Genomic DNA, 21,090 nt, shown 5'->3' with positions numbered 1-21,090 from the left:
TCACAGACTTTTCATAATTTGTGTAAGGGACTGTGAATGGTTTTAATTGAAAAGTGAAAATTTTTGTTGTCTTCAAGAGATTTCCATGCATGTACATTTACATTTATCAGCCCGCTAAATAATCTCTTGGGTTAGCACAGAACAATGAGCGTTGTGTATCTCTGGGCTTCAGTGACGTACCTGATCAAGAGCCTTGAACATACAGAAAAGAAAACTGAACAAAATCTTAATTTTGTAATTTACTGGGATATAATAACATGAATGAAGTACACGATAAACAAGAACATGTGTGTGCTGCTTAAATGTGAAATGATATCTTGTTAACTGTGAAATCTAGGAAAACTCTTTTCTATAGTGACAGTAGCTACTTCCTGTTCTAATGCCAATGGTAGGCCATGTGGGCGTGCGTATGACGAGCAGTAAACAAGCCACTTGACAAGTTACACGTGAAAAACACTAGATTCACAAGATTCGCAGAATCGCAAGATGTGACAAGGCTGTTTGAGGTTGTGGGCACATTTCACGTTTGAGAAACACAGCTTGTGCTGATCCTAAGATCATGTTATGGTACACCTAACTCAAAAGACATTTCTGGGAAATAAAGAAGTTTTGATCAGCAAATCTGTGTAGCTCTGCAGGCAGTCTGCATCTCAGTCATAGCCTGTATCTCCATCAAATCGTTTACTTTTCATTATATTTTGGGGAATGTCTTGTGCTTTGGCATTTTCTCTATGTTGACCAAAACTTGCCTCTTTAAAAGCAGTCTAACCGCAGTCCTTTCCCACTGACCCTAAATCAGTTTTACAGTTTCCGATAAAGCAGTTAACTGGGGGTATATATGCACGTGCAGGTCAAAGATCAGCAAACCTGCCACTTTTGCTAGTATCTGGACCTGGTGACTTTATCAGAGAGATACATGCTTGCCCCTCCCCTGCTATCCTGCTTGTACGTGGCTGTGGGTGACTGCTAGGTTAAATGGTGTGCAGTGCCAGCACTGTTATTGTGAGTTCCCTGCACATGAATCATCATGTTCTCCTCTTTAAGTGTAGACACAAACCATGGGTCAAACTACCATTTACAAGGACACGTGTAAAGAGACAGACGTCATGTCTACTCTGTCTGTTGGTTTCAACAGAAACACTGAATGTGTTGCTAGCGTGTGACAGCTATGTGCAGATAACCTGTACAGTTTCAATAGTAAGTTACATATTGTTTATTAAGTTATAGTAAACCATTCTTTTGTTGTCACCTAACTGAACACACTGCACCAGATCATTACCTGATTGTAATTTTTTTAACAGTAGGCTACTGCTGAAGGTGGTTTTAAGATGCCTTCTGTAGCTGGATTTTAAATGACTAGAAATCCAACTTCTTTTGTAAAATACCAGTACTGAAAAAGCTCCTGCTTATATTATATCGTAGATTACGAAAAAATGTAAATGTATTGATATCTGTTTTTAAAAGGGGGACAAACAATAACCCAAACTTTTTACTTTGAGAAGAGATGTTAAAGTATGATTTTTCAACTTTTGATGAGTTCTATTACTTTTCCGACACGAATCACATATAAAAATAAATTATAATAGAAAAAGAATTTAAAATAACTTAATAAATGGGCTAAGTATACTTTATGATAAAACATCGTGAACTCTCATCACTGTTGGTATAACGTTGCAACAATAAACCAAGAAGTTGAAGTAGTCCTACACAACATCCGGGCATTCCACCGCTTGCGCAGAATCGGAATGGCGGAGGTAAGTCAACGAAGGGGCTTGAGGAGGAAAAGAACGATTAAATGATCCTTGTGCTGTAATGCGTTTAAAAGCGTGTTTCATAAAATGCGTCGGCTTACGACGATGGCACTATTACCAGTTGATCGCGTGAGAGCACGGCGGGCCTCCGTAGAGATAATGAGGAAGTTAGAAGTGTGTACTCTTCTCCGTCTCGCCGCGTCCTCTGCGTTGAAGAACCCTTCCCAGTTTGCGTGATCGTGCGCTGTAGGAACCACCAGCACACGCCGGCTTTACCGTGGTGCTGAACTGTGTTACACGCCCAACGGGAGCGGGTACGGTTCCTGAAGTTTCTCATAGAAACAAATAGAGACGTGATTAGACAGTGTCACTGGTTCTCTGATTCACGCGGTCCCCCCACCCCCTCCAAAACTATTTCCTTGTCCCAGCGGTTGAGAGCGTGAGGAGCGTTCAGCACCCACTGAGCAGGAAAGCGCCCTGGTCATCATCTCATCATCTCCTCCTCCTCCTCCACGCAGCCTTGCTCCGCCGAGAACTTATCTACAACTGCATGTCTTGTATCTATCTATAGGGAGTTTTCCACTTTAAACGAACTCCATCGCACTGTAAGTGAGTGTTGATGCCGTGCCGTGGTAGTTTCAACGTTCTGAGATGTTCAGCCTAACAGTTGCCCGTTGACGTTTATCTCGGTTTCTACTGATTATCTTAACAGAGCAGTCTAGGCCCCGCGGGTCGATTGAACTGTGGATCGATCCATCGAAGCGTAGTTATGCCACTGTGCAATGCAAAGACTTTCGTGGACCTGAAAAGGATCCCAGGTTTGATAGGCCAGCACTGCTAGGCTACATGTGTTGTTTCCCGTTTTTACATTTTAAAGAACGTTGTAAAGAGGACGAGAAGCTAGAAGAAGTTTAAATCCGCCCCAAACTCTTGATTCTTTTATGCAGTGACGTTACAGTGAACTTCTAAAAACATATCGTTACTTCTTGCTCCATGGTTTAAGTACTGCTGTTGTGTGGTAGAAGATTCCCAGCTATTGTTTGTGGTCATTACAACACACTTTATAAACTTTGATATCTGGCATGATGCTTAAGTTCTCCCCCTTTCATGGAGAGTCTTTTAATCATTTGCTGTGGTGTTCCAGCTGTGCGAATGGGCTCCACAGATCACAGGCAGGGCCTAGCACGCGTTGGTTGCCTGGGCTATGCCACGCCTATGGAGCTGGCCCCTCTGCTGCCCGCATCCCTAGAGGAGCAGGAGAGGACCCCGGGGGCCCGGGACCTTCAGCCCAACACCATGGCCGCCAGAGCCCGTTCGGTGAGTAGAAACGTCCTGCCTTTTTGGTCACTCGTCAGTGGGTTTTATGTTTTTAGGCGGTCAGACGGGCCGCTGCGTTTGCCGCGAAGGTGAAAGGAAGTGGTTGGAGGCACGCAGTCTCCCTCTGGTTCATTGTCCTGTGGAGAAATCTGAATAGGCTCGCTTCAGAAACGATCGTGCTGTTACCACTGGCAGTAAGTAAAGGAAAGTCAGCTTGTTGATGAAATGCATGGCAAGGCCACTACACACTACCTCCAACATGGCGTCAAGAATAATGTTGTATACCTTGGATCATCTGCGATTGTTTTTGAGTTTAATGGATGTTTTAAGAAGTACTAGTTGCAGAATTCAAAATGGCTGCCATGGTGGTTGTTTTTAGTGTCTTCTCAACAGTCACTACTGTTCATACTGCCAACCCAACAACAACGATTTCTTTTTTCCTGCAGTTGATATAGATTATAGTTCACAGTGAGGAACTAATCGGATGTGTGAACAGACTCTGAGGCTCTTGATATCAGGAGTGTCATATTGAAAATTTGGCAAGGTTGTCTGTTGCTGTGGTTGTGTTCTCCAAAATAAAGCCCAGTGCCTTGAGTACAATATAAATAATGTACAAATCACAGTAACGGTACTAATAAAATCTGATTCATTTTGATAAATTATTTTAAGTTGCCAACTGCCAATTACAGCAATTAGCCTCTACAATATCCAGTCCAGAGTTCTGCTGACGTGTGAATGTGATCTGACCAGGCCAAATTGGGCCCTGCACCTTCAGTTTGAACCCTGAAGGCCCACTTTTAAAACATTCCGGTTAGCATAGGCATTTTTTTAGCTTTCTAAAAAAAATACAGTAGGTGTACATGTTAGCTCTCTAATAAGAGAGCTCTACATTAAGGCCAAATAACCAAACTGCAGTTGAAGTGCATCAAAGGGCTTCATGTTTGAATAAAAAAATTTGCACCACCCGTGACCATCGCAAATAGTGAAAAGGCCGAATTGCTCTTCACAAGCAGAAAAGTGGTCAGGATGAGCTACATCTCAGGAGTGTAGTGGCTCGTTTGGTTGTAGAATCCATGTGCTGTTGCGTTTGCGTTTAGCGATATAGAACATCTGTCTGGAGGTCCTGGACATGGACCCCAACTGAAGTCATCAATAGTGTTGTTCTATCCTCTGGATTGCTGGTGGATTTCGATGGGAGAGTCTCTGATTGACTTGAATGCCTGGGTTCTCTGTTGACCTTGGCATTTTTGCAGACCACTGAGATATATTCATGGTGCATTTGCATTTTTGCTGACCGGCCCCTTTTCTGTCTTAGTTTTCGTAACCACAAGGGAATTGTACACTTGCAGATATGTCCAAAAAAATTCAGAAAGGCAAAAAACATTTTGCACCTCGACATACTACGTACCCATGCTGATTGACTGGCAAGCAAATGTCAAGCAGGGCAGTTTTTGGAAAACATACTTTTGAAGCAGACTGTGTCTGGGATTTTCCCTCAGAAATTGTAATTCAGTATTTTTGATGCTGAAGTTTCTGGAACACGTCTTTACCTGTGATCCAGGTGTACGTAAGTATGTGTCTTGGATCAGCATTCAAAAGATTGCAAGTTAAAATGTCCTGTCATCAGCTGTAATAGTCTTTCTTGTTCTGTAAGGTCCTCTGCTCTTGGGGAATATCAGCTGGGGTTGGCGGCTTAAACGTTTTGGCTGTTTATCCAGTTGCTTTTTCTGCCTTCTGATGGTCAACTTGACTTGTTTTGACACAGTTTTTTCTTTTTTGGCCCTCATGTTGTCCGTGACATGAATGCATTGGTACTGCAAATGAACAAACTTAAATATATTTGCCAAATAAGAAGCAATTGCAAATATCTGGTTCAATAAAATGAAGTCAACATGTATTAAACATTTGCAAAATCTTAAATGCAAAATGTAGTTATGGGTTTTGCAATTGCTGGTACCTTAAAATATGTAATAGATTTAGTCAAATCAGATCCCTGAAAGTCACCTCTAGAACTTCTATCTTCTGATTATCCAGATGTTCAGTTAACTACCAACAATTATACAGTCCAGAACTGGTATTTAGATTTGAGGTTTAGACCATGGGCCTAAAAGGTTCAAATGAAGTGGTTGAATACTTTAAAAAGCTTGAGTTAGTCTTTCATAGGGTTCAGTCATTGTTATTGTCTTCAGTAATTCTCTTCATGCATTGTGGTGGTGTAAACTAACCACAAAAACAACAAACCTCTTAATACCCAAAGCACTGGAGAAAAACCACAATATATAATACACACATCAAATCACTGTGACCACAGTAATGTTTCATTCATTCTTATATATATATATATATATATGTGTGTGTGTGTGTGTGTGTGTGTGTGTGTGTGTGTGTGTGTGTGTGTGTGTGTGTGTAATATGTACATATATATTTTAGTTTAAAACTGCAAAGTGAATGAACAAAGGAGAAGTCCAAATCAAATGTGCAAGACGGTTTCATACACCATGGCAAGACTGAGCACAGCAGTGAGATACAAGGTATTTATTCATACTGCATCAGCAAGGACTCTCCCAGGCCAAAGTTTCAAAGCACTCTCTCTTGGTCTGTACACGTTCTATGCTACACAAGCTCACTTGAAGTAGCAGAGACATGGGCGATATTGAGGACTGTAGATGCAGTTGTAGGCCAAGGAAACGTTGTCCTCAGATGAGGGACATATCATGCTTGCATCACTTCGAATATCGGAATATGTCCATGAGATCCAGGCACACCCAAGTACTGTCTGGAGACGTTTGGTATTTCTGGAAGAACTACACCCAAAAAGACGGGGAAACAAGACCAAGCAACTCAACCATGATAATATAGGACGTGGGGTGCATAGTAACTGTAGGAGGAGCTTTGGAGTGATGAGTCTAAATGTGAAATGCTTGACTGTAACAGAAGGCAGTTTGTTTGCAGATATATAAATCCAAATGTACAGCCAGTGTCATAAGAACCATAATCGGCATAAAGAAGAACAAGTAGTCCTGGAAGTGATGCGATGACCCCCACAGAGCCCTGATCGCAGCATCATTAAGTCTGTCTAGGATTACAAGAAGATGCACGCTTTATATATTTGAAGTGAAATAAGAGAAAGTGGCTCATGTTGTCAGAGTAAGATCAGAAAAGATCATGTCGTCTTTATCAACACTGGGAGCGTTCTGCCTGCCAAAGAAAACAAATTAAATTACTGTTTTCCTGGATTGTCCTCTTGGTTTGTAACAAAGCAGCACAAAAATGACAATAATTCAAAAAAAGAAAAAAAATTTATTGGTTGATCACCATTTTTACAAGCTTCTAGACAAACAGTCTGTTTAAAGACCCCATCTTCATTAAATTGAGATTACTGTCATAGAGAGGCATGCTGTCAGCGATGGTGTGATATGTTCATGCAAAATACATTTGACACCTAATTTAACAATGAATTATTCATTTAGATAATGGTGCTTTGATCAGTGTTGCACTTAATGAGACAGTAACTTGCTGTCTTGATGTTCCTTTGTCAAAAGACATCAGCCTCAGGTCAGACTCGTTTCAGGCCAGCATCATGGTGGGACATGGGGGGATAGCATGGAGGAGTTGTGCTTGTTTGAGCAGGCCAAAACTGCAATCCCTACAACACCCACCCCCCATACACACACAACTTTTTTCAAAGTTAGAAATATAATTTTTATTATTAAAAAAGTGGGGTTTTTTTGTTTTTGTTTTTTTACTTCTAATACATCTGCTGTTTTGGAAAGCTGTTGAAGTGAAAATGTGAAGGTGCTCAAAGTATCAAAAATGCAAAAGTCAAGGACTTTTGAAAAAGTCCTTATCTTCACAAAATGACACCCAAGTACAATAACATGTCTGAATTGTTACAGTGTTGCTTTCCAGTTGTAATTGCCAGCTTTACTCCAAAATATCTTCCATGTCAGGTAGATGCCTGTTATGGTCAGGTAACCTTACTTATCTAAATAGCAGCTATTGGTATCTAAGAAGAATATGAGATGGGTCGGATAAGGCTGGAAACATACTTGCTGTTTGCCCATGCGTTCGCGTAGACAACGTTCGCGTACGCGTCGCGTTAACTATTGGAGGACGTGCAAGACCTACGCGCCAAACCGACGCAGGATACGCGAAGCAGCCATGATGCGTACGCGAACGCGTAGTTAACAGCAAGTATATCTTAGCCTTTAATCTAAATGATTATTTTTACCAGGGCCCGGGTCTGTGGGACAATAGAGGGCGGGGCAGAAAATGGTGGCATGTTATCAAGCGAGTTCAAACTTTTCATGTAATAACATTGCATGCTATCAGGTTGTCTGCAGCTTTGAGGATAAAGTTTGCACCCCCCTCAGAGATATCTGAAGCTCTACTCTTGACATGCTCTCTGATCTCCAAGTAATGTCTTTAAAGTATTTAACAAACAACATGAAATATATATACATGGAGTATGCTACAGTGTCATGTCTTTACTCAACAAGCTGCTTCAAAAGTCACCGTCATCGATGGGATTAAGTATGTCACCTCATATTTAGTAACTAGCGGAGCGTCCTTTATTGACAGGAACCTTAAGCACACACTTCCTTCAGCTACTGAACAGTCCTGCTAAGCCAAGAGGCTTTTTGTCCCAGGCCTCTGCTCAAAACAGTTTCAGCTCATGTATATTTTTGGGATATCTGGCTTGAATCGCCTGTTTTAGATCATCCCACAGTATTTCAATTGGAGTGTGGTCAGGACTATGACTTGGAAACACGGAAAAACACGGAATTCATTTAATATGCTTAAAATGCAGGATTCCTTCTGTTTGTGTTGTGCTGTTGTTAATTTAGTCCCACGTTGTGGATCGTCATGTTGTGTGACCCAATCTCTTTTCGGTTTTAGGTCACAGTCGTTTCTGACAATCTTTCTCCGCTCTATACAACCTTGATTTGATTCTCATTTTATTGTGGTGATTGTTGGCTGACTAGGGCCCGAGGAACAGAGCCCACCCACATACCCACACCACTGTGCCTCCTTCCCCATCACAATTAGGATTAGGTTTTGGTGATGACATGCAGTGTTTTGTTTAAGCACAAGTCTGTAAACAGACTATTGTGTATCTTTGGTCTTTTGTTACAGTAGAGACACAGTTCATCCACGTGACAGCAGTGAGATTTTCTTTTTTGTTCTTCTTTTTCTTGGGAGCAGGAACAGATCTCCCATGAACACCAAGCATGTTCACTTTGTGTTTAGCTAATGAACACAGATGGTGTCAAGTGCAAAAGACGGCTCCAGTTCCTTAGCTGTCCCTGTAGGGTTCTTGTCTGCTTGGGTGAGGGTCCGCCTGCATGCCCTTACACCACCCGTCTTGGGTGAGGGTCCGCCTACATGCCCTTACACCACCCGTCTTGGGTGAGGGTCCGCCTACATGCCCTTACACCACCCGTCTTGGGTGAGGGTCCGCCTGCATGCCCTTACACCACCCGTCTTGGGTGAGGGTCCGCCTGCATGCCCTTACACCACCCGTCTTGGGTGAGGGTCCGCCTGCATGCCCTTACACCACCCGTCTTGGGTGAGGGTCCGCCTACATGCCCTTACACCACCCGTCTTGGGTGAGGGTCCGCCTACATGCCCTTACACCACCCGTCTTGGGTGAGGGTCCGCCTGCATGCCCTTACACCACCCGTCTTGGGTGAGGGTCCGCCTGCATGCCCTTACACCACCCGTCTTGGGTGAGGGTCCGCCTGCATGCCCTTACACCACCCGTCTTGGGTGAGGGTCCGCCTACATGCCCTTACACCACCCGTCTTGGGTGAGGGTCCGCCTGCATGCCCTTACACCACCCGTCTTGGGTGAGGGTCCGCCTACATGCCCTTACACCACCCGTCTTGGGTGAGGGTCCGCCTACATGCCCTTACACCACCCGTCTTGGGTGAGGGTCCGCCTGCATGCCCTTACACCACCCGTCTTGGGTGAGGGTCCGCCTACATGCCCTTACACCACCCGTCTTGGGTGAGGGTCCGCCTACATGCCCTTACACCACCCGTCTTGGGTGAGGGTCCGCCTGCATGCCCTTACACCACCCGTCTTGGGTGAGGGTCCGCCTGCATGCCCTTACACCACCCGTCTTGGGTGAGGGTCCGCCTGCATGCCCTTACACCACCCGTCTTGGGTGAGGGTCCGCCTACATGCCCTTACACCACCCGTCTTGGGTGAGGGTCCGCCTGCATGCCCTTACACCACCCGTCTTGGGTGAGGGTCCGCCTACATGCCCTTACACCACCCGTCTTGGGTGAGGGTCCGCCTACATGCCCTTACACCACCCGTCTTGGGTGAGGGTCCGCCTGCATGCCCTTACACCACCCGTCTTGGGTGAGGGTCCGCCTACATGCCCTTACACCACCCGTCTTGGGTGAGGGTCCGCCTACATGCCCTTACACCACCCGTCTTGGGTGAGGGTCCGCCTGCATGCCCTTACACCACCCGTCTTGGGTGAGGGTCCGCCTACATGCCCTTACACCACCCGTCTTGGGTGAGGGTCCGCCTGCATGCCCTTACACCACCCGTCTTGGGTGAGGGTCCGCCTGCATGCCCTTACACCACCCGTCTTGGGTGAGGGTCCGCCTACATGCCCTTACACCACCCGTCTTGGGTGAGGGTCCGCCTGCATGCCCTTACACCACCCGTCTTGGGTGAGGGTCCGCCTGCATGCCCTTACACCACCCGTCTTGGGTGAGGGTCCGCCTACATGCCCTTACACCACCCGTCTTGGGTGAGGGTCCGCCTGCATGCCCTTACACCACCCGTCTTGGGTGAGGGTCCGCCTACATGCCCTTACACCACCCGTCTTGGGTGAGGGTCCGCCTACATGCCCTTACACCACCCGTCTTGGGTGAGGGTCCGCCTGCATGCCCTTACACCACCCGTCTTGGGTGAGGGTCCGCCTACATGCCCTTACACCACCCGTCTTGGGTGAGGGTCCGCCTACATGCCCTTACACCACCCGTCTTGGGTGAGGGTCCGCCTGCATGCCCTTACACCACCCGTCTTGGGTGAGGGTCCGCCTGCATGCCCTTACACCACCCGTCTTGGGTGAGGGTCCGCCTGCATGCCCTTACACCACCCGTCTTGGGTGAGGGTCCGCCTACATGCCCTTACACCACCCGTCTTGGGTGAGGGTCCGCCTGCATGCCCTTACACCACCCGTCTTGGGTGAGGGTCCGCCTACATGCCCTTACACCACCCGTCTTGGGTGAGGGTCCGCCTGCATGCCCTTACACCACCCGTCTTGGGTGAGGGTCCGCCTACATGCCCTTACACCACCCGTCTTGGGTGAGGGTCCGCCTACATGCCCTTACACCACCCGTCTTGGGTGAGGGTCCGCCTGCATGCCCTTACACCACCCGTCTTGGGTGAGGGTCCGCCTACATGCCCTTACACCACCCGTCTTGGGTGAGGGTCCGCCTACATGCCCTTACACCACCCGTCTTGGGTGAGGGTCCGCCTGCATGCCCTTACACCACCCGTCTTGGGTGAGGGTCCGCCTACATGCCCTTACACCACCCGTCTTGGGTGAGGGTCCGCCTGCATGCCCTTACACCACCCGTCTTGGGTGAGGGTCCGCCTGCATGCCCTTACACCACCCGTCTTGGGTGAGGGTCCGCCTACATGCCCTTACACCACCCGTCTTGGGTGAGGGTCCGCCTGCATGCCCTTACACCACCCGTCTTGGGTGAGGGTCCGCCTGCATGCCCTTACACCACCCGTCTTGGGTGAGGGTCCGCCTACATGCCCTTACACCACCCGTCTTGGGTGAGGGTCCGCCTGCATGCCCTTACACCACCCGTCTTGGGTGAGGGTCCGCCTACATGCCCTTACACCACCCGTCTTGGGTGAGGGTCCGCCTGCATGCCCTTACACCACCCGTCTTGGGTGAGGGTCCGCCTACATGCCCTTACACCACCCGTCTTGGGTGAGGGTCCGCCTGCATGCCCTTACACCACCCGTCTTGGGTGAGGGTCCGCCTACATGCCCTTACACCACCCGTCTTGGGTGAGGGTCCGCCTGCATGCCCTTACACCACCCGTCTTGGGTGAGGGTCCGCCTGCATGCCCTTACACCACCCGTCTTGGGTGAGGGTCCGCCTACATGCCCTTACACCACCCGTCTTGGGTGAGGGTCCGCCTGCATGCCCTTACACCACCCGTCTTGGGTGAGGGTCCGCCTACATGCCCTTACACCACCCGTCTTGGGTGAGGGTCCGCCTACATGCCCTTACACCACCCGTCTTGGGTGAGGGTCCGCCTGCATGCCCTTACACCACCCGTCTTGGGTGAGGGTCCGCCTACATGCCCTTACACCACCCGTCTTGGGTGAGGGTCCGCCTACATGCCCTTACACCACCCGTCTTGGGTGAGGGTCCGCCTGCATGCCCTTACACCACCCGTCTTGGGTGAGGGTCCGCCTGCATGCCCTTACACCACCCGTCTTGGGTGAGGGTCCGCCTGCATGCCCTTACACCACCCGTCTTGGGTGAGGGTCCGCCTACATGCCCTTACACCACCCGTCTTGGGTGAGGGTCCGCCTGCATGCCCTTACACCACCCGTCTTGGGTGAGGGTCCGCCTACATGCCCTTACACCACCCGTCTTGGGTGAGGGTCCGCCTACATGCCCTTACACCACCCGTCTTGGGTGAGGGTCCGCCTGCATGCCCTTACACCACCCGTCTTGGGTGAGGGTCCGCCTACATGCCCTTACACCACCCGTCTTGGGTGAGGGTCCGCCTACATGCCCTTACACCACCCGTCTTGGGTGAGGGTCCGCCTGCATGCCCTTACACCACCCGTCTTGGGTGAGGGTCCGCCTACATGCCCTTACACCACCCGTCTTGGGTGAGGGTCCGCCTGCATGCCCTTACACCACCCGTCTTGGGTGAGGGTCCGCCTGCATGCCCTTACACCACCCGTCTTGGGTGAGGGTCCGCCTACATGCCCTTACACCACCCGTCTTGGGTGAGGGTCCGCCTGCATGCCCTTACACCACCCGTCTTGGGTGAGGGTCCGCCTGCATGCCCTTACACCACCCGTCTTGGGTGAGGGTCCGCCTACATGCCCTTACACCACCCGTCTTGGGTGAGGGTCCGCCTGCATGCCCTTACACCACCCGTCTTGGGTGAGGGTCCGCCTACATGCCCTTACACCACCCGTCTTGGGTGAGGGTCCGCCTGCATGCCCTTACACCACCCGTCTTGGGTGAGGGTCCGCCTACATGCCCTTACACCACCCGTCTTGGGTGAGGGTCCGCCTGCATGCCCTTACACCACCCGTCTTGGGTGAGGGTCCGCCTACATGCCCTTACACCACCCGTCTTGGGTCCTAAGTGGAATAGCAATGGTGCTCAGGTCCTTGAGTTTATAGTCCGTGGCTGACCATGAGGCTGATGGAGACCCGTAGAAACCCTTTTGTCTTAAAGGCACTGAAGGGCCTTTTGATCTGGTCATATTGCACTTGAACAGAATTCTGTTATGAAATGCAGCCACCACAGTTGTGTGGTTTTCCTCAAATGGCAGGATGCCAAACCTCCACCTGCTCTGCCTGCTACACCTCAACTAGCCCTTGTTCTAAGAGTCAATCCACATTTTCTATCAATCTACATTTTTATATCAATCTACATTTTTCTATCATTTTCTACAGATATGGCCTTGTGCAATCCTTTCAGTGTTTGTGTGTGTTGTGTTTAATATGATTCATTACTTATTGTTTTGACTTGAATGAAGATCTGTGTGTGTGTGTGTGTGTGTGTGTGTGTGTGTGTGTGTGTGTGTTTGTAGGGTGGTGAGCTGCCTCTAGAGGAGCTGCTGGCCCTCTATGGCTACGACATGTCCCACCCTGTGTTACAGCAGCAGCCGCAGGCCGGCCAGACTGCCACCACGCTGCCCGAGACTACAGTGGACAAAGTGAGAATCAGCCGGGCCCTCTGCCATCGTAGTGACTAGAAATTTTTATCAATGTCATAGTTTTTACCCCCTTTTCCCCCAAACTTTCATGTTCTAGCACTGTCTAACATGGTTAGACTCTGTTGTCTTAACAGACCCTAATGGTTTTAACATATTTGTTGTGGTTTCATTCTGATGTGTAACATGGTCTAACAGTGTTAACAATATCATTGTGTGTATTTTACTTTGAGATGTCACGTGTCATCGTCATTTAGTGGTTTTGTGTGTCGAAACAATCTCGCAGTGTTGCCAGAATAAAGCTGTGTTTGTGCTGTTTAGGACAATGCTAAGAGCCGTAGCGAGGCTGTAACTCCATTTCTGATTGGCTAATGGAGTCAATTTGCTTGTTCAGATCGCTAAGGATCTGTTCTCAGGAGAGGAGGACGAGGACACACGGTCTTCAGCTGATGACCTCACGGCCTCCGTCACCTCTCATGCTGCTGATCTCGTGCGGTGCCATATAAAAGGTATGATGTCACATCCACCAATGATGAAGTCACACTATGACTGCCTGGGCACATCATAGGTGAATATGTGAATTTCTTATGCGGTTCCATATTTTGAATGTGGCCTGAATCGCTTAACTTCCGAAACCTACACCACAGTCATCCCATTTATCTGAGCGTCTTCTTGTGTGTCAGTCTCCACTCAAGACCTTCCGGTTGAAGACAAGGAATCAGCAGTCAGCTCCTCAGAAGAAGATTCAGACGGCACGTCCATCCCCTCCAATGATGGACGCAAGGTAGGTTTTTGTACTTCGCACCAACTCGTTTTTTGAACCTTTCCCTGGTTGGGGACTGCACTTAAATTGCAAATACAGCTTTCAGTAGTGCAAACTTGATTAAAAAAAATTGAATAACCAAAATACTAAGCTGGTGAAGAACTGAGCTGTTCAGTGTTGACTTCTCCTCCAGGACATCATGGTGGGTCCGCAGTACCAGGCCTGCATCCCCCTGCTCTCCTCAACCACATGCTGTGAGAGAGGTGAGGCTGCTTCTCCACTTCCCGCCCCCTTTGCACCGTGTCCCACACGGCTCCCCACACGTGTCCGCCTTGTCCTGCCAGCAGGCGAGGGTGAGGACCAGCTGCTGTGGACACCGGCCATGCTGTCCTCCCCGGCCGTGGAGGAGTTCCTGCTGCAGGCGCAGAGGCGTCTGGGTGGGGACGTGGACAGGGACACCCTCACCCCAGGGGACCCAGTCAAGGACAATGAGCAGGTGAGACCAAATCCCTCATGGAGGAGGTTTATGGTGAGCTTTTAAAATGGTCAACACACATTTGCAAAGGAATATTGCTGAATTAATCAAAGGGAATTTCCCTATACATATTATGCCTGTTATTCAAACTACGAAAGAGTTTTGTTAGCAGTAACACACATTCTACAGTAGCCCATCGTTTATGGGTTGGAAATGGCGCGTTGTTTCACTAACGCCTCATTCTTCTCGTATCTGGCGTGTTTTTCAAGGCCCTCTACGAGCTGGTGAAATGCAACTTCAACACTGAGGAGGCTCTGAGGAGACTGTGCTTCAACGTGAAAGTGTTCAGTGGTGAGGGAGCCTCGTTCGGAGTAGCATTCCCATCGTAATCTGTAGATCAGCTTTTCCCGTCTTAGCCCATGTTTGTATTGTGCAACCTTTATTTAACTCCGCTAGGCTATATTGGAGACATTCTTCTTTGCGTTGGTGGTCTGCAAAGACGCATGTTGACTTAAACTTGAGCCCAGCTAAGAGGCCTCGTGTTGTCTCTTGCAGTGTTAAAGCTCTTGAATCCAGCTGTCGTTTGTGGTTGAAGCTCCTGTGTGTTTGTGAGGGGTTTGTGTATGCAGGAGTTCAGCTCACTGCCAGCTAACCTGGTTCCTTTCACAGAGGAGCTTTGTGCTTGGAGTGAGGAGGAGTGTCGAAACTTTGAACATGGCTACCGTGTCCATGGGAAGAATTTTCACCTCATACAGGCCAACAAGGTGAGTGACCATGCGATATGTGGAAGCACACTGACAATCACTTTGATAATAAATCCAGTTAAGAAGAACATTGCGTCCTACACGAGCTGTCTCCCTCTGTCTCCCTCTGTCTCCCCTCCACTCCTCCTTGCTCCCCCTCATCCTCCCTCTCTCACCCTGCCTCTTTTTCCTGCCTCTCTATCTCTTTCTTTCCTTCCCTCTCTCCCTCAGGTGCGCACGCGTTCCGTAGGCGAGTGTGTGGAGTACTACTACATGTGGAAGAAGTCCGAGCGCCACGAGTATTTCACTCAGCAGTCCACCAAGCTGGGACGCCGAAAGTACGCTCTGCAGTCAGGAAACATGTGCGTGGTGCTGTAGGTTCTCAGCCAATGCTGGTGTCCCTCACTAGCCGTGACGGTTAGCTTGGTCCCATAAACCTGCTTAATGATGGCTGTTCAGTAAACACCTACATTTCTGTTCCCATGTCTAGTGTTAAATTGAGCCTGTCTGAGCTTAATCCATTGACATTGTGTGTGTGTGTGTCAGGGAGGATGGAGATGGAGATGTTGAACATGGTGAGGTGGATGGATCCAGTTTGCAGCTCCGCCCTCCCTCCCCACCTCCTGCCCTGCAGGTGGAGCAGCAAGGTACCCACTTTGCACCTTCCTAACACCCTCCGAACCTCCTACTGCCTCCACCACACCTCCACCACACCTCCACCACACCCATGACTTACCGGTCACCTCCTCACCCTGCTCTTAAATCCTTTGTTTTTCCTCTGTTTCATCATCCCTCACCCACATCGTTGAGCCTCAACTCGCTGTGGAATCCCACACGCTTACTGGGTTGCGCTGTGAATTCTGATTTTCTCCATCTGTTTCTCCATTGGCTTGGTTTTGCCCATTGTGTCCCATTTGTTCTGTGCCTTTTTGTTTGTTTGTTTGTTTGTTTGCGTGGTTTTTGTTTCCCCGCGCGGGGGGGGGGTTGTCCAGAGGAGGCGAACCTGAGGTTGGCGGCTCAGGTGCAGGGCCGACCGCGAAGGAAACGCACCCCCCGTTTCCTCCTAAAGCCTTGAGTTCACTGCACACAGGCCACACGTACCGGTGAGGGCCCCCCAGGTAAACACACAGGCAGCAAGTGCCGGGCTGAGAGCGGATTACTCAAACCTTCATGTCCAACGTTTTCTGAAATACATTAAGCTGCCTTTTAGCCAAATGACTTCTGCAGTATATTGAATTGAGAAAAATCATATAAATCTGGATAAATTTGAAGTTGGTGGGAGGGGCATCCTTATCTAGGATGATTTTAAATATTAATGATAGTACAAAGTTCTTGTTTTATGATTGGTTATCTGAGGTTGGTCTCTGTAATACAGTATGTAGTCTAAGCTGTGGAGTGTGATGGTCAGAGTTTAACCAGTTTCACCAGACCAGGATTCCACTCTTTCCTTCCTCAGCTGCTCAGCGGGAGATCAGGGAGAAGGAGCTGTGTGCAGATCCACACTCCAGCCTGCAGAGGGAGCAGTTGCACAGCTGTTTTCCAACCCAGAGGCCCACTGTGGACCGTCTCAGCCCGGACAGCGTGGCGGCTCCCCCGTGCATTCACCCCTACGCCTGCGCTCACCCTCCCCAGCAGGATTCAGACTATCTGGGCTCCGGCCTCTACCACATCCACCTGGGCTCTTATGTTGGAAACGGTGCACCTGCTTGTTCTCCAATCAGACCCTCGGGGCCACACCAGACAGGGTTCTCTTTCCCCCACAGACCGGCTCCGCCTCCCGCCATTACCCCGTCCACCGCCGTCCCGGACTTCGATGCCATGGGCGGTTTGCTGTGCCCCTCCTCCGCCCTCTGCCCCGCCCAGCAGCCACACCCCCTCATGCAGTGATGACGGGCATGCTGACTGTTCTGGACAACATTCCGAGTCTAAGCCAGAGACCGCTAAACCCCCCAAACCCCCCAAACCCTCCACCCCCCGCTGCTGTTGGTGTGGGACCTGCTTTAATCTTCGTTAATCTTCATTTTTGCTTTGCTAAAACATGGCATCTCACACAGCCTTCAGGTGAACAAGGCATGAACTGTAGAAGCATTGTTGTGGAGAAAAAGAATGCTTATCTCAAAGACCTTTATGTCCACCTGTGAACGCTTGGTTTTTTAATCCAGTTCTGGTGTTTGCTTTTTCTCATATATCCTATCAGTTGGCTCTCTTTTGTTTGTAAACAGGTGGTTTTGTTCATGTTTTTGTTGTATGATACCAAAACTCCCAGCAGGAGTGACAGGATGGTCGTGACGTGATCCAGTGACCAGCCTTATCGACCATACCTCCTCTTTAGAGTCTTCAGTTTCTTCTGTGTGGTGACCGTGTTCAGCTGGGGTTTGTGTTCTGGCTTTTACCATGTCCTGCGCTGTCAAAAAAACAAAAAAAAAGTTAATAGAACTGTTGAAGCTTTGCTATCTGTTGGGCAGGTGTACTGTGGATGTTAAATCTCAATACCTATAGGCAAGAGCCATGTTTACCTGCTGCCTTGTGCCCCATTCAACCTGTCCGTTGTGCCACAGTGAACATGGGTGGGGCTTTTGGAGATCAGGCTGGGGTGTGTAGTGGTGAGTTAAGCTCCAATCAGGAACAAAGGTCTTTGGCACTACACAGGTGGAAGTTACTGACCAATCAGAAGGCGGTGTTGATCACGTATGATCGAACCAGAAGGAAATGTTTGTTAAAGGAAGAAAGACCTGGTGACACTAGCAGGGTAGTGTGTATTTCCTGGTTATTTATCTAAGCTTAAAATCTAAGCAAGCACACAATGTTCCAGGATGTGGATCTGTATGAATAAATACACCAGTGTGTTTTTGTATTTAGACTGACATGCTGGGGGGAACAAACCCATATTGGACAGGTGTGATGTGAAATGTGGAGAACCACGCAGGAACCCTTGGAGGAACCACGCAGGAACCCTTGGAGGAACCACGCAGGAACCCTTGGAGGAACCACGCAGGAACCCTTGGAGGAACCACGCAGGAACCCTTGGAGGAACCACGCAGGAACCCTTGGAGGAACCACGCAGGAACCCTTGGAGGAACCACGCAGGAACCCTTGGAGGACATGCGTGGAGGAAGCTGCTGCTCACTCTGTTTCTGTGGATCTGGTTTATGGATTGAATGTGACTGACTCCAGTCTGTAACATTGGAGGTTACATGTGAAATTGGCCTGGCCAGCATTTTAAATGATGCAGAGGACTCTAAATTGCTTGTTCTAACTATTAATTATCTGAATTTTTGATTGACAATGTTTTGTTTTTTAAAGGAGCAAAAGAACAAAGTATATGGTATAGAACACTGAGAAGTTGTGGTTCTTTCAGTTTTTGGATATCTTCTTGGATATTTGGAAAACATGGAGCTTCATTTTCTTGTTTTGTTTTTTCGTTCTTTTTTAACTTCTTCAATGCCTTCTAGTGGATGCCTCCTGTTCCTTTGGTTTGTGCTCTTGTCCGTAAAAGACTGAGAAGGGGCGTTTGCCCTAATGCAGTACTGTCTTCTCTTGTGGGGTCGTTTTAATAAGCATACGATGCATTTTCTGCATTTTCCTGATACAAGCTGCAGGCCCCAGTCTTCAGGGATGGACTGTCAGGGTCGGTCCAAATGTGATCAGCAGTGTATTCCTCCTGACAGTCATCAATCCACTGCCGTCAAAAATGGGTTTGGAAAACCTAGCAGGAGATTTTGATCGGGCTAACTTAAGTATTAGCAGAAGAGTTCTTTGAACCCCAATTTCTACTTCAAAAGAGCACACTTTATAAATGTCTTTCCTGATGTTTTTGTATATCTGTTTTCTACTACCTGCTTATTTTGCTTCTCTTCCTGTTCTTGGTGCTGGAGGGGCGCAGTGCAGAACAGTATGGTGACTCTTCCCTGCTCTCACACACCTGAGTTGAATTTCATTCAACTCTCTTCGATTGGCCAGGTTTACACACCTGATTCCACACCAGGTCACCAGGTTCAGCCATTATGTCCGAGTGGGGAAATCACCAAACCATGGTGGACGCTGGCCCACCAAGACCAGAGCTGGTGACACCTGCTGTAAAATAAGCTTTTTGGTTATACTATGATTCTTGATTTCAGCATCACACCAAGCGACAATTCAGTTGCTTGGCAACTGGAAATACTGGTTGTTCAGAGAGTGTCAAAATAAAACCTCCTAGCTAACCAATTGCTGTTTAATGATAAAGTTGAGGTCTCGTGAATGTGCACTTCTTTGAGGTGTTTGATGGTGGACCTCTTGGTAAATATCAGTTTTTCACACTTTTTAATCATAAATTACATATTTCCTTTGTGCATATGCCTTTAAAAACATGCTTTCTGGGGGGTAAAAATTTTGTAGAATTTTGAAGTGTCCAATTGCATATTAGGAGAAATGTAACAAAAAATGGAGATGACTAAGCCGCTGTGTGCGTGCGTGCGTGCGTGCGTGCGTGCGTGCGTGCGTGCGTGCGTGCGTGCGAACATCCAGCTGCATCTCCTGACTGGTTCTGTCCTATCCACCTGGTTCCAGCTTCCTCATGCTAGGTTTTCCTTGTGCAATACGAAACCCATTTTCTTCAGGGACATTGATTTTTTTTTTTCTTCTGATGGTCTGGAATTATTGATCATAAATATTTTAAAAAGTTGATTGTTTGTTTGTTAATGGTCTATGACTAAATGCATCCTGAGCAGTCAGTTTTGGTTAATGCTACTGTGTCTGGCTCACTGCATACAGTTACTCAGGTTGCAGGCAGTCCCTGCTCTGGACAGTCCCTCTGCCTACGTGCGTGTGTGTGTGTGTGTGTGTGTGTGTGTGTGTGTGTATGTGTGCAAATAAAAGAAAAGCAGTGTCACATCCACTCCCACAATCCAGCACCTGGAGGATCCTGAAAGAGCCACGTCCCGCCGGTGCGAGACCAAGGCAACGCAAGCTTTCATCTCAGGGTCGCTCCTGGACGGGTCGCGGGTCTAGTAGGAGGAGACCAGATCCTGTTCTCACCACTGAAAACCCTCTAGTACTGCTTGGTCCCGCCCTCTGCTTCTGGAAGCTGTACCGTTTGGAACAGTTTCAATATTTCAGTTTTATTAAAGGGATTAGAGACACTGCTTTTTTATTCTTTTGTTTTCAAAGCAATTTATACATTGATATGTTGCTGTTATTGTTATTATATTTTGTAAATAAAAAAATGTTTAGGAAAAAACTCTCAAATTTAATGTTTAAACATCTGACCGTGACCTGAGATAAAATTCTTTAATAGGTTATGGTTCTCATATTAAACATCTATTAAACACTATATATCTTCTGCAAACACAGTTAAAATAACAGAGAATCGTTCCTAGTCAGTGCCATATCCTGTATGGTGAATGTTAAGTAACAGCTGAATTGGGCAAAAATGTGAAGACCTGCAATCTGTTAGCTTCTCTACCCAGGAATTCCTTGTTGGAAGTACACCATGTACATAGTCCTTTATGGCAGAGTCTTGGGGCATATGAATAGCTTTCTCATTTTAGTGAACATGAACAGGTGACGGTAAGAGACTAACAAATTGCAGGAGTGTGTCTCTCAGCTGAGCTTCCTGCTGAAGGTTGTGAGGTCTGGTTAATCGGAGTAGTGTGCTCGTCTTGAGGGAGTAGGGAGATGACTCTTGCCTGCGCTGTGGTAATTGGTTGTGTACTGACTAAAGCTACACAAAGAAATGTCTCAGGTTCACTGCGTAACATTTAAACCATTTACTAGTGTCAGTCGTCACTCGTCGAGTGATTAAGAACGACGTCATCATGTATACTAATCTGAGAGCATATGTCTTGGTCTAATGGGTGGAGCTAGTGAATTTAGTCACCAGCCAAACCTTTTAGCACAATGGAGGGCAGGTTTGCAGCAGGTTTTTATTTCCAGACGCTGGAGGCCTTGTTTCATCATTTGCTCTGTAAGCAGTGCTTTTCTGGTGTAGGGACTAGAAGTTGTAGGTCATGGTTTCACACATCACATCACCCATCCTCTGATGCTCTCTGCCACACTGGTTTGTCAGCGAGCATAACCCAGCTGAAGATATTGTTTGCTATTTTTTTTCCAG

General features: G+C 47.9%; 1 protein-coding gene across 5 annotated transcripts; it reads left to right on the top strand.

Moving 5' to 3' along the window:
* The first annotated feature begins 1,663 nt into the window (after positions 1 to 1,663).
* On the top strand, positions 1,664 to 20,211 carry mier2 (mesoderm induction early response 1, family member 2). 5 transcript variants are annotated; one of them, XM_077024518.1, is made up of 13 exons: positions 2,419 to 2,569; positions 2,896 to 3,068; positions 12,896 to 13,021; positions 13,413 to 13,527; positions 13,702 to 13,802; positions 13,975 to 14,044; positions 14,126 to 14,277; positions 14,526 to 14,607; positions 14,926 to 15,020; positions 15,231 to 15,361; positions 15,546 to 15,647; positions 15,978 to 16,117; positions 16,456 to 16,593. In XM_077024518.1, exons 1-12 carry the CDS (start codon positions 2,521 to 2,523, stop codon positions 16,072 to 16,074), a joined length of 1,293 nt encoding a protein of 430 aa, XP_076880633.1. In that variant the 5' UTR covers positions 2,419 to 2,520; the 3' UTR covers positions 16,075 to 16,117; positions 16,456 to 16,593. The 5 variants fall into 5 exon arrangements, with proteins under 5 accessions (XP_076880631.1, XP_076880632.1, XP_076880630.1 ...); XM_077024519.1 differs by having other exon boundaries at positions 2,420 to 2,569; positions 15,546 to 15,646; positions 15,992 to 16,117; XM_077024516.1 differs by lacking the exons at positions 2,419 to 2,569; positions 15,978 to 16,117 and adding an exon at positions 1,664 to 1,754 and having other exon boundaries at positions 15,546 to 15,646; positions 16,456 to 20,211.
* The last annotated feature ends 879 nt before the right edge of the window (positions 20,212 to 21,090 follow it).

Source organism: Brachyhypopomus gauderio, chromosome 12, assembly GCF_052324685.1.
Source record: "Brachyhypopomus gauderio isolate BG-103 chromosome 12, BGAUD_0.2, whole genome shotgun sequence".
In the NCBI taxonomy this organism is placed as follows: domain Eukaryota; kingdom Metazoa; phylum Chordata; class Actinopteri; order Gymnotiformes; family Hypopomidae; genus Brachyhypopomus; species Brachyhypopomus gauderio.
This window is presented reverse-complemented; position numbering and strand designations above follow the sequence as displayed.